The 14,062-nt window shown below is 42.4% G+C and overlaps 2 protein-coding genes across 2 annotated transcripts; one reads left to right on the forward strand and one right to left on the reverse strand.

Moving 5' to 3' along the window:
* Positions 1-74: 74 nt before the first annotated feature.
* On the reverse strand, positions 75-9,785 carry LOC139386566 (splicing factor 3a, subunit 2). The gene is made up of 8 exons (XM_071132220.1): positions 9,505-9,785; positions 8,602-8,885; positions 2,520-2,566; positions 2,314-2,423; positions 1,946-1,995; positions 1,127-1,267; positions 954-1,022; positions 75-835 (listed from the first exon to the last, which is right to left on the reverse strand). Exons 2-8 carry the CDS (start codon positions 8,797-8,799, stop codon positions 524-526), a joined length of 927 nt encoding a protein of 308 aa, XP_070988321.1. The 5' UTR covers positions 8,800-8,885; positions 9,505-9,785; the 3' UTR covers positions 75-523.
* A 31-nt stretch (positions 9,786-9,816) lies between these two features.
* LOC139386567 (pleckstrin homology domain containing, family J member 1) lies at positions 9,817-12,643 on the forward strand. The gene is made up of 6 exons (XM_071132221.1): positions 9,817-10,305; positions 10,500-10,567; positions 10,663-10,729; positions 10,945-11,035; positions 11,172-11,235; positions 11,336-12,643. Exons 1-6 carry the CDS (start codon positions 10,212-10,214, stop codon positions 11,417-11,419), a joined length of 468 nt encoding a protein of 155 aa, XP_070988322.1. The 5' UTR covers positions 9,817-10,211; the 3' UTR covers positions 11,420-12,643.
* The last annotated feature ends 1,419 nt before the right edge of the window (positions 12,644-14,062 follow it).

Here is a 14,062-nt window from a genome sequence, read left to right on the forward strand (position 1 = left end):
CAAGCATATATTGTCTTTGTAGCTAAACACATTTTCTTTCCAGCCAAGCACAGAGTAATATCACAAGACACAACTCACTTTTCCACATTCTTTATTATAAAAAAAAAAGTATATTTAAAGATGAATTGTGGATTGTCAAAGATGTTGTTTAATTCAGAGGGCTCAAAATCTACAATACAGAGGAATCTATTCATACTGGTGCTATTACAGAGCTCACAAAACAATGACCACCTTACAATATCCACACTAGCAGAACACTTAGAATGCATGGCCATGACATGTACACTGCTTAATTCGGAGTAGTACCCCGAGTGTAGATGCTGCCAGAGACAATATTTCAGTATGACAAAATTCCCTTGGCAACTGTGTACAAAACCTAATGAATATGGTCCGTCGGTAAAAAAGCATGTGGATTAACAACGTGTCATCCAGTTTAGAAAGTGTACATTGAAACAGTACACTTGACACAGTTCAATGAAGGGGCACTGTAGTGTAATAGCAACCAAACGATAGGCAAACACAATCAGTTGTTTTGATGGGGCATTCCTCCATGACTGTCAGAAGGGAGCGGGGGTCTCATCAGGGGTGGCATGCCCATCCCGGGGCCACCGTGTTGCATCTGATGATGGTGGTGCATCTGAGGAGGGCCAGGGGCACCAGGGGGCAAAGGAGGCATATGCATCCCCCCTGGGGGTGGAGGGGGCATGGCCTCATTGGGGGGCCGAGGACCTATCCCACTCATCAGCGGAGGGGGGCGCTTTACACCCATCGGGGGCACGGGTCCGCTGGGTGGAGCGAGGGATTTCTCCATCTTGAAGTGGAATTGGAGGAAAAACTGGAAAGATATTGGGGGGGATTAAATGACGTGTACATTCAGTTCAGGATTCTATTAATACTCAAATATCCTTCGGAAGATACAACCATCTATGGGACTGTCAGCACCAGTACCAAACCTGCTTTGTATCTTTGTTCCAGTGGGTCCAGAAGCGACTCTCGGCTTTATCAATCTCTCTGCTTGGCACCTGCAGAAATACAGAACATACAAAACAGGTATGATTTGTCAGTACGAGGCAAAGACAAATTGGAGTGATTGGGGATTCCCTTAGGTCCAAATGAAGACACACACCTTGAAGGCGATGGTCTCATATGGTTCTGCAGCCAGTAGAAGGTACTGCCAACGACGGTCTGGGGGCTCAATGCGCTGCTCGTATGCAGACATGAAGCGATGCCTGGGCCCTATGCCCTCCGCTATCTCTGGGTAATCAATCTAATAAGGGAGGAGAAGGACAGTTACTCAAGGTAACCAGTATGTCCCAAGACTCAGAACAGTAGAAATTGCTTTCCCTCCATTGATCTGACCTTGTCGTATCTCGCTACAACAAGCATTTTGCTACACCCGCAATAACATCTGTTAAACACGTGTATGTGACCAATAACATCTGCTAAACACGTGTATGTGACCAATAACATGTGCTGAACACGTGTATGTGACCAATAACATGTGCTGAACACGTGTATGTGACCAATAACATGTGCTGAACACGTGTATGTGACCAATAACATGTGCTGAACACGTGTATGTGACCAATAACATGTGCTGAACACGTGTATGTGACCAATAACATGTGCTAAACACGTGTATGTGACCAATAACATCTGCTGAACACGTGTATGTGACCAATAACATCTGCTGAACACATGTATGTGACCAATAACATCTGCTGAACACATGTATGTGACCAATAACATCTGCTGAACACATGTATGTGACCAATAACATCTGCTGAACACATGTATGTGACCAATAACATCTGCTGAACACATGTATGTGACCAATAACATCTGCTGAACACATGTATGTGACCAATAACATCTGCTGAACACGTGTATGTGACCAATAACATTTGAACCATGTTAATTATGTCCATGTCTCATTCAGACTCACCTGGAAAAGTAAAGACTGTTGCCCACTCTCTGGATCTCTCTGCTTGGTTACTGTTGACAAGGGAAGTAATATCAGTTCAGCTCCACGATTCTCCACAAAGAATGTAAGAGGGACACTGCGCCACCTTGTGGACTGCCCAACTATTTTTTTTAAACTTTATCATTTAAGGACTATTTTTGCTCGAGGTTGCAGAAAATGGCATTTATAGCTATTCAAGAACGCAAAAATTGGGGCCACTGCACACCCACCCACACTCAGCAGCACCACCTTGTTAGAAAATCCTGGGGAGAACCCTGACAGTACATAACAGATTGTTCTGCTGTCATTGAATCGTTGATGACTTACTAACATCAAAACACATAACCTACCTTTGTACCCTGGTCGACCAATCTTCACAAATTTCTTGACCTCGACCTTCACCTTTTCGGGGGCTGGCTGGGCAGGGGCTTCTTTTGCTTCTTTGGCTGCTCTTCTCGCTCTGCATTCAACAAAACAGGGAAGTGAGCAACACCAAATATACAAAGTTCTTCAATTATATAAATATTTTTTTAAGTGGTAATCGATATGTACTTACAAATTGGTCTGATGCTTCTTTCCCTGTGTATGGGCCAGATAGCTGCCCTGTAACGAGAAAACGTTTAAGATCATGAATTCAAATGAACCTTTTGAACTAGGGCTGACCACATTTTGTCGACTGGTCAGTTGTTTGGTCGAAAGTCTGTAGGTCGACCAAGATTTTATAGTCGAGCATTTGCAAATATATATATGCAGTACCGGTCAAAAGTTTGAACACACCTATTTAAGGCTTTTTCTTTATTTGTACTATTTTCTACATTGTAAAATAATAGTAAAGACATCACAACTATGAAAACACATACGGAATCATGTAGTGACCAAAAAAAAAAAAAAGTGTTACAACAAATCTCAATATATTTTATATTTGAGATTCTTCAAAGTAGCCACCCCCTTTGCCTTGATGACAGCTTTGCTCACTCTTGGCATTCTCTCAACCAGCTTCTTGAGGTAGTCACCTGGAATGCATTTCAACTACCTAATATAATGCTACCTAATATAATGTTTACATACCCTACATTATTCATCTCATATGTATACGTGTATATACTGTATTCTATATCATCTACTGCATCTTTATGTAATACATGTATCACTAGCCAATTTAACTATGCCACTTTGTTTACATACTCATCTCATATGTATATACTGTAGCCAATACCATCTACTGTATCTTGCCTATGACGCTCTGTACCATCACTCATTCATATATCTTTATGTACATATTCTTTATCCCCTTACACTTGTGTCTATAAGGTAGTAGTTTTGGAATTGCTAGCTAGATTTTCTTGTTGGTTATTACTGCATTGTCGGAACTAGAAGCACAAGCATTTCGCTACACTCGCATTAACATCTGCTAACCATGTGTATGTGACAAATAACATTTGATTTGATTTGATTTGAACTAACAGGTGTGCCTTGTTAAAAGTTAATTTGTGGAATTTATTTCCTTCTTAATGTTTTTGAGCCAATCAGTTGTGTTGTGACAAGGTAGGCGTGGTATACAGAAGATAGCCCTATTTGGTAAAAGACCAAGTAAATATTATGGCAAGAACAGCTCAAATAAGCCAAGAGAAATGACAGTCCATCATTACTTTAAGACATCTAGGAAAATTAAGAACTTTGAAAGTTATATCCTTCCTGTTTGGCCTTGACTGGGGGTGTCATCCGATGGGGCCACAGTGTCTCCTGACCCCTCCTGTCTCAGCCTCCAGTATTTATGCTGCAGTAGTTTATGTGTCGGGGGGCTAGGGTCAGTTTGTTATATCTGGAGTACTTCTCCTGTCCTATCCGGTGTCCTGTGTGAATTTAAGTGTGCTCTCTCTAATTCTCTCTTTCTTTCGCTCTCTCGGAGGACCTGAGCCCTAGGACCATGCCTCAGGAATACCGGGCATGATGACTCCTTGCTGTCCCCAGTCCACCTGGCCGTGCTGCTGCTCCAGTTTCAACTGTTCTGCCTGTGATTATTATTATTTGACCAGCCCCTTTTCCCCACCTTACCGTGTTTAGGAATAATAAATTACCTGTAAACTGTATTTCTCTCTGCCTCTGTCTTTCCCCGCACCAACAATCACATACTTTTTCACTCCACGGGGAGTTGAGATGTAGCGTTCCCTCCTCCAAGAGGCGTACGTACAGTAGGTGAACGGATGATCTCCACGTGTGGTTCCCACCATGAAGCATAGAGGAGGTGGTGTGATGGTGTGTGGCTGCTTTGCTGGTGACACTGTCTGATTTATTTAGAATTCAAGGCACACTTAACCAGCATGGCTACCACAGCATTCTGTAGTGATACGCCATCACATCTGGTTTGCGCTTAGTGGGACTATCATTTGTTTTTCAACAGGACAATCACCCAACACACCTCCAGGATGTGTAAGGGATATTTAACCAAGAAGGAGAGTGATGGAGTGCTGCATCAGATGACCTGGCCTCCACAATCACCCGACCTGAACCCAATTGAGATGGTTTGGGATAAGTTGGACCGCAGAGTGAAGGAAAATAAGCCATCAAGTGCTCAGCATATGTATCAACTCCTTCAAGACTATTGTAAAAGCATTCCAGGTGAAGCTGGTTGAGAGAATGCCAAGAGTGTGTAAAGCTGTCCTCAATGCAAAGAGTAGCTACATTGATGAATCTAAAATATATTTTGATTTGTTTAACACTTTTTGGTTACTATATGATTACATGTGTTATTTCATCGTTTTGATGTCTTCACTGTTATTCTACAATGTAGAAAATAGTCAAAATAAAGAAAAACCCTTGAATGAGTAGACGTGTGCAAACTTTTGACCTGTCATCCATGACTGTCTCAGTGGACTAATCCATTGCGGAGGACACGGGGATGGCACAACAGTATTACCAGTAGTAAATGCATCGGTAATTAACATCATTTCTAGTCCACAATGTTCGTTTGGATACGTTCATTTATGTCAATGCACTCAATATATTATTACATTCTTTTAGCGTTCTCATGGTCGGAGTGGACACATTGTTTGTAGACTGCACAACCTAGGCTACACTTGTAGAAAACAAGTTTTGGCTCCTGTCAATGTTGAGTAAGGACACAAATCTGATTATGCAAAGAATTAGGCCTAGGCTACCTGGCTACCCGGACATTTCTGGGGGGAATGGCCCTAGTCCTCACCCTCTGATCCAACAGGTCCCAGACGTGCTCAATAGGATTGAGATCTGGGATCGTCGCTGGCCATGGCAGAACATTGACATTCCTGTCTTGCAGGAAATTACACAAAGAACGAGCAGTATGGCTGGTGGCATTGCTGGAGGGTCATGTCAGGAGGAGCCTGCAGGAAATGTACTACATGAGGGAGGAGGATGTCTTCCCTGTAACTCACAGCGTTGAGATTGCCTGCAATGACAACAAGCTCAGTCCAATGATGCTGTGACACACCGCCCCAGACCATGACGGACTCTCCACCTTAAAATCGATCCCGCTCCAGAGTACAGGCCTCGGTGTAACGCTCATTCCTTCGACGATAAACGGGAATCCAACCATCATCCCTGGTGAGACAAAACCACGACTTGTCAGTGAAGAGCACTTTTTGCCAGACCTGTCTGATCCAGCGACGGTGGGTTTGTGCCCATAGGCGGCGTTGTTGCCGGTGATGCCTGGTGAGGATCTGACTTACAACAGGAACGCACAATCCCTCCATCAGTGCTGAGAGAGGCTGGACTGAGGGCTTGTAGGCCTGTTGTAACTCGGGCAGTTGTTGTTGCCATCCTGTACCTTGTCCCACAGGTGTGATGTTCGGATGTACCGATCCTGTGCAGGTGTTGTTACACGTGGTCTGCCAATGCGAGGACGGTCAGCTGTCCGTCCTGTAGCGCTGTCTTAGGCGTCTCACAGTAAGGACAATGCAATGTATTGCCCTAGCCACATCTGCAGTCCTCATGCCTCCTTGCAGCATGCCTAAGGCACGTTCACGCAGATGAGCAGGGAACCCTGGACAACTTTCTATTGGTGTTTTTCAGATCAGAGTCAGAAGAAAGGCCTCTTTAGTGTCCTACGTTTTCATAACTGTGACCTTAATTGCCTACCATCTGTAAGCTGTTAGTGTCTTAACGACAATTCCACAGGTGCATCTTCATTAATTGTTTAAGGCTCATTGAACAAGCAACGGAACCAGTGTGTAAACACTTTACAATGAAGATCTGTGATGTTATTTGGATTTTTACAGGGTCCTGAAAAGGGGACGTTTATTTTTTTGCTGAGTTTAGTTCCTCAAAGTAGCCTATTTTTTTTAAATCGTTCCTGCTTTCTTTCGATAACCACTCAGCTTGAAAGAGAGGGAAAAAATGTCACTCTTATCCGGTGGAAACATCATAAAATAGGCCTACCTGATTACTTCTTATCCCTTGCGCAAATAGCCTACAGCTATGTCTGTCCGAAACTTACTGGAGCTGGAAACTCTGAAGGCCCAGAATATTTGAGACAATGTTGCAAGTTTGCTAGAGTGAGCTTCAGGCCAGACCCAAGTTAATAGTTGACACAATGTTTCAAGTTCCTTGCAGACAGGCCATGCATAGCCAATGCGATATATAGGATATTTATAAGGATATTTTCTACCTGCAGGCTGCAATGTTTTTATTTGTAGGCCATTTTTCATAGTTGGCAACGGCAATAGAACTTACTTTTAGAATTTTGATTAACCACAATCATTTTGCGATACGAAGACTTAAATTTAATTAAACTGTTCCACGAAAATCATAACTGGCACGCGGATCGGTAGAAATGGTAAGATATATTGGCACTCCAAATGGAAATGGTTGCCACCTCCTGGTGTAACCTCTTAGGAGCATAACAACAGAATCTGCGAAGGCCAGCAGCAGCGGAGGAAGAGGGTCGGGAACAGTTTTTCTTCTTGTTAGGCTATCTTGATCTCTGGCTCCCTCAAATCATTTGTGTCTTAATAATTTAAATCATTGTGCTAAAAGCATCAGACAAGCTCAGTAGCCTACATATAGTTGATTTTATTAAAACACATACAGTGAGGGAAAAAAGTATTTGATCCCCTGCTGATTTTGTACGTTTGCCCACTGACAAAGAAATGATCCGTCTATAATTTTAATGGTGGGTTTATTTGAACAGTGAGAGACAGAATACCAAAATGTCAAAAATGTTAGAAATTGATTTGGATTTTAATGAGGGAAATAAGTATTTGACCCCCTCTCAATCAGAAAGATTTCTGGCTCCCAGGTGTCTTTTATACAGGTAACGAGCTGAGATTAGGAGCACACTCTTAAAGGGAGTACTCCTAATCTCAGCTTGTTACCTGTATAAAAGACACCTGTCCACATAAGCAATCAATCAATCAAGATTCCAAAACAATCTCCATCGGCCTGGGGCTCCATGCAAGATCTCACCTCGTGGAGTTGCAATGATCATGAGAACGGTGAGGAATCAGCCCAGAACTACACGGGAGGATATTGTCAATGATCTCAAGGCAGCTGGGACCATAGTCACCAAGAAAACAGTTGGCAACACACTGCGCCGTGAAGGACTGAAATCCTGCAGTGCCCGCAAGGTCCCCCTGCTCAAGAAAGCACATATACATGCCTGTCTGATGTTTGCCAATGAACATCTGAATGATTCAGAGGACAACTGGGTGAAAGTGTTGTGGTCAGATGAAACCAAAATGGAGCTCTTTGGCATCAACTCAACTCGCCATGTTTGGAGGAGGAGGAATGCTACCTATGACCAAGAACACCATCCCCACCGTCAAACATGGAGGTGGAAACATTATGCTTTGGGTGTTTTTCTGCTAAGGGGACAGGACAACTTCACCCCATCAAAGGGACGATGGATGGGGCCTGTACCGTCAAATCTTGGGTGAGAAGCTCCTTCCCTCAGCCAGGGCATTGAAAATGGGTCGTGGATGGGTATTCCAGCATGACAATGACCCAAAACACACAGCCAAGGCAACAAAGGAGTGGCTCAAGAAGAAGCACATTAAGGTCCTGGAGTGGCCTAGCCAGTCTCCAGACCTTAATCCCATAGAAAATCTGTGGAGGGAGCTGAAGGTTTGAGTTACCAAACGTCAGCCTCGAAACCTTAATGACTTGGAGAAGATCTGCAAAGAGGAGTGGGACAAAATCCCTCCTGAGATGTGTGCAAACCTGGTGGCCAACTACAAGAAACGTCTGACCTCTGATTGCCAACAAGGGTTTTGCCACCAAGTACTAAGTCATGTTTTGCAGAGGGGTCATACTTATTTCCCTCATTAAAATGCAAATCAATTCATAACATTTTTGACATGCATTTATCTGGATTGTTTTGTTGTTATTCTGTCTCACTGTTCAAATAAACCTGCCATTAAAATTATGGACTGATCATTTTTGTCAGTGGGCAAACATACAAAATCAGCAGGGGATCAAATACCCTTTTCCCCTCACTGTAGGGTGTAGGAAAAAATAAATGTTTTAATGTTGACCAATCGATTGAACAGACGACTCTAGGTTAACCAAGGATTATTTTATTTTTTATTTTTTTGGGGGGGGGGGCGCCCTAAATGTATCATCATATAAAGAGGAGTTATGGTGTGTTAAAATTAGCACTTTCTTACCTCATTGTTGTGTAGTGTCAGACACAGCTTACACTCATAAGAGCCCAAATGGTTCTTCATGAAATAGGGGTCCTTGTTGATGTCGATGGTCTCCAGGGCCAGCTGGCGGAGCCGCTCTCGCCTATCCCGGTTGCTCTCCGAGGAGGACGCCACGCCACCGCTCCCCGTCTTGCCCCCAGCTCTGTGTTGGAAATCCATCTTTGCGGGGCGATGGATTCACTCACCTTCAAACCTCCTCCTGCTGCTAGGCAGCTGGTCAAATAGTCTGAAAATATGTCTTCAGACTGGAGAAACATACAGGAAGAATATTGTCAATGTTATGTTTGTAACAAACACTAGCAAAATAAATAAGATTGAATAGATCAATTCCACAACTAATCTGCACTGTGGCATAGAAGGTGGAAACTACTTAACTAGCTAGCCATCTCTGTGGCTGTGATTGGCAATTGCCAATCTAACCTCCACCATTGGAGAACACGTAAAATATATTCATATGATGCATTTGCAGAACAACTGAAACAACGTAACGTTACCTAGCCAATAGATTAGCGTGCGATTAATTAACTAGCTGGCTATTTATCCAATACTAACTAGTTCCATTATCCATTTGCAAACATAACTACATCATTGGCTAACTTAACGTTACTACATCAAAAGCACTGCATGTATTAACTAAATCAAATTAGTTACATCTAATCTACGTTACTGGGTTTTGGTGCGCATGTTAGCTAAAGTAGCTTTGTTGAGCTAACCGGCAAGGTAGCTCAACATAATGACGATTTTAACTTTAAACGAACAAAACGGGGCACCTTTTCATATCTGGTTGCCGTATATTCCGTAAAATAAATACAATACCCTAGCTAATACCACATTTACCAGATAATTACTAGTTTTAAAACTCACCAATTAATTTACGTTTCGATCACGCTGTTCACAAGTTAAACATTCATGCGCACGCGTGAACGTCAGTTTTGTACGTTTGTATATCTTTATTGACAAACGTACAGAAAACACAATTTGACGATGTCAAATGCGGTCTTTCTTTAGCTTTACTGTACGAACTAGATTACCAAAAACATCAATATCTTAATTACTCCCTTCCCTAAAATTTGAGACATCCCTTTGGCCATAATTTATAGCCTATAATGTTCAAATGCGTATCAGTCCAACCACAAAATGTCCTCACACGGTCACCATACTACGAACGCAAGTGTCACATATAAAGGAGTGTCCAAGTTTCTTTTTTTTCTAGGAACGTAGCTAGGCTAGTATCGGACACTTCGACCGCAGTGTTTAACCAACCACAAGTCAACACATTTCATGACGCTTTGTTAGTTAGGCAGCGAGTAGTTGAAAGTAAGTGCACTTCTTCTGACAGCAGCAGCAGGAGGCGGCTTGAGGAACTAGCTGAAACGAGTTTACCCGCATGAAACTACCGCAGTGAGGCGTGTAACGATGTATATTACCAACACTGACATTTTGACAGAATAGCAAGCTAGGCTAGGTTGCCCTCAGCCATAAGGACATGGCTCTTTTTAGCTGAGTGTTGCTTACCAAAGATTTGTATAATTAACGGTCAACCCTGTGCTGCATTTGTGAACCGCCTCAGGATGCGTTTCAATGAGAAGGAACTAATTTCGTTGAGTCGCCAACCATCTGAGAGGGCGGCGGAACTTGGCATGCGAGGACCGAAGAAAGGAGATGGTATGACTAATCCGAGTGGGATCACTATCATTATCACTGATGTCCATAACACCTAACGTTAGTCTAGATCTTAGCTACTCTAACTTGCCGGTTAGCAATTGTTACTCATTCATTGGAAGGCTACTGTAATGTCAAATTGATGGCATGATCAGGAAGACATTTGCTCATTCATTTGTTCTCATCTGTTATGCCAGTTGTGAAGAGGAGGTTGGTGAAGCTGGTGGTTAATTTCCTGTTCTACTTCCGAACTGATGAGGAGGAGGTAGGAAGAGTCACCACCACCATCTTATGTCTGTCTCTGACTGTATGGGGACTGGGCAAGTGACAGTGGGTGTGTTTTTTTTCTCTCCTTGACAGCCTCAAGGTGCCTTGTTGCTAGAGCAGTGTCGGGTAGAAAGAGAGGACAGCCTTGCCTTCTCTATCAGTGAGTCCAAAACTGATCTCCTCTGCATTTATTGTTTGGTTGGCTGTGACCCACTTTTGTTTGACTTTTTTTGTAATTTAGCAGATGCTTTTATCCAGAATAAACATTGCTAGAGTGCTCAACTAGAAAAGGAAAAACAAAGTCCTTTTTAAGCTTTAGTCACTGTACAAAAACATTGTGGGAACTGCTGTCCTAAAGAACCAATCTTCTCTCAGCTTTCCTAGATGAGGCAGAGAGGAAGTACCTGTTTGAGTGTGACTCCCAGGAGCAGTGTCAGGAGTGGATTGACTCCATCATCAAGGCCAGGTAATATAGGACTGCCCCATTTCACTTGTCTATTAGTGCAGAGGGTACAGCTACAGAAGCTCTTCAGGACCAGGGTGGGTGACTATTTTTGCATGACTCATCCTAGTTGCCACTCTGTTCCTCATCTGTCCTACAGTTATGAGTTTATGAGGAAGAACTTGATCTTCTATCGCACAGAGATCCACCGGCTGACCGGCAAGGTAAGACAGACGGACCTGTTATCTGGATGGTCTCTTCTAACCATAGACTTAACAAAGTAACTCTACACAACCTGAATACACACTGATTACCTTCTCCTAGGACCCTCTGGAGCAGTATGGTATTGAAGATGAGACGCGCTTCCAGGTCACTAGTGGCCTACAGCTCATGCCTAAAGACATTTAAGATGTACTGTAGCCCCCGCCTACCTATGATGGACTTCTCATCACACCAACCACATCCCTTAGCATCTCAATATTATAGTGGTATTTTCTTGCTCAAGAGTCCAACCTAGGTAAATGGGGAAAGCCTCTTATATCCACGTACTGTTGTTTCACGGGTACAACTGTTTCACGGGCTACTGCAGTGATATTCAAAGTTTTTTTTACTCAATTTTATTCCCGGCAGAATTTCTGGGGACTTTATTTATTTTTTTTTTCTTTCCTACAATATTAACTTCAACCCTTCTGTCACCTGCTGTACATTTAGTCATTTCACTCATTGAGTTGGCTGGCTGTGTGATTCTCATTTCCTATGTGTAAATATGTTTTTTTTACTATGGTTTTCTAGTGTAAGAAGTTGTATTCTTAGTACAATGTGATGACTGTAAAGCTGTCAGCCATTGAATGTGCAGAGGTTTTTGACTTCTTGAACCCCCCAGTGAATGAGACTGAAATGACGTACAGGCTGCACTTTTATCCAACCCACTTATTTTTTTCACTTCATGTTCTTGTATGTCATGTTTAGCCAGATTGGCAATACCTTTTGAGCTTGACCAATATTCCACGACAGTTGATCTTATTGGTGTTAGTTATGATTACTAATCTTATTTGTACTTTAGACCAATGTTTTTAGTTTTCATGATACTTTTGCACATGTTTGTCTCTCTCTGTAACAAATACTTGTCATGACTAGTTTAAGAATTGCACTCATCTACCTTCTTACCTGCCTACTTTTAAAGCTATTTTACACCAGTTAATCTGTTTAACACTTTAATTCAAATTGAGGACTACTGTTATTTAAATGTGAAACTGACAATGTCGTCCTCAAACTCTTTTATCCACAATTAAAGTCTGACTTGGAATAGAGCAGCAGTGATCCTACAATGGTAACAATGCATGTTACTTTTCTCCAGACTACAATCTCCTCAACACTGCAGCACTGTTCTGGGACACTATCAATGGATTTGCAGAATGTCCTTCCAATAATGACAATGCTTTGATTATGTATGTTGAATGTTTCTGTTGCGTTACTTTGGCACGTTGAGTGTGCCGTGTGGTTAAACCTAAAGCCTGTTTATGCTTTTACTTCAAGTAATACAATTTAAATTTCACTGTCATACTTCAATACCACCAAGTATGAGTTCTATCATTTTTTTTTTTTGAATAAAGTCAGCTTTTAAAGACTTCACCTTTTTGTGAGTGAGCGTGTTTTATTCCAAGCTTAATCAATGTAGAAGTAAAAATGGTCTCCCTGTCACCAGTTGCTCTATTGCTCACACTGTGTCAAACAACTTCTGTCTAGTGCATAGAGACCGGATGCCCCTGATTTCCAACGACAGTCCCTGAGTCTGGTGGCCTGTCCCTGACTAGAGCTGTCTCAAATGTTCCTGATTATTCTTCAAATAAAAAAGCAAAGATTTAGGCTATTTCAATCAAATGCTATATTGCTGGTGACACCTTAATTGGGGAGGACTGGCTGGAAAGGGATAAATGGAATGCAGCACTCCACCATTCAGGCCATTGTGGTAGAGTGGCCAGAAGGAAGCCACTCCTCAGTAAAAGGCCACTGACAGCCCGCTTGGAGATTGCTAAAGGACTCTGACCATGAGAAACAAGATTCTCTGGTCTGCTGAAACCAAGATTGAACTCTTTGGCCTGAATGCCAAATGTCATGCCTGGAGGAAACCTGGCACCATCCCGCTGGTGCAGCACGGATGTTTTCCAGTGGCAGTGACTGGGAGACAAGTCAGGATCGAGGGAAAGATGTGCAAAGTATAGAGATCCTTGATAACCTGCTCAGGACCTCAGACTGGGGCAGAGGTTCACCTTCCAACAGGACAACCGCACAAAGCCAAGTCAACACGGGAGTGGCTTCAGGACAAGTCTCTGAACGTCCTTGAGGTTCCCATCCAGAGCCCGGACTTGAACCAGATTGAACATATCTGGAGAGACCTGAAAATAGCTGTGCAGCAATGCTCCCCATCCAACCTGACAGAGCTTGAGAGGATCTGCAGAGAAGAATGGAAGAAACTCAGCAAATACAGGTGTGTCAATCTTGTAGCATCACCCAAGAAGACTCTAGGCTGTAAACGCTGCCAAAGGTGCTTCAACAAAGTACTGAGTAAAGTGTCTGAACACTTCTCTAAATGTGATCCTTCGGGGTATTTGTTTTAATACATTTGCAAACATTTCTACAAACCTGTTTTTGCTTTGTCATTATGGGGTATTGTGTGTAGATGAGGAAAAAAACAATTCAATCCATTTTAGAATAAGGCTGTAAAGCAACCAAATGAAAGTATTCACATCCTTTCTCCCCCAAAAAATATTCTTACAGCCTGAATTTTAAATGGTTTAAATTTAGATTTTTTTTTTGTCACTGGCCTACACACAATAATGTCAAAGTGGAATTATGTTTTTTGGAGTTTTGACTCAATATTAAAAAATGAAAAGCTGAAATGTGTTGAGTCAATAAGTATTCAACCCCTTTGTTATGACAAGCCTAAAGTTCAGGAGTAAAAATTAGCATAAGTTGCATAGACTCACTTTGTGTCAATAATAGTGTTTAACATGTTTTTTGAATGACTACCTCCTCTCTGTACCCCACACC

This window comes from Oncorhynchus clarkii, chromosome 28 (genome assembly GCF_045791955.1).
Source record: "Oncorhynchus clarkii lewisi isolate Uvic-CL-2024 chromosome 28, UVic_Ocla_1.0, whole genome shotgun sequence".
Taxonomy (NCBI): Eukaryota; Metazoa; Chordata; class Actinopteri; order Salmoniformes; family Salmonidae; genus Oncorhynchus; species Oncorhynchus clarkii.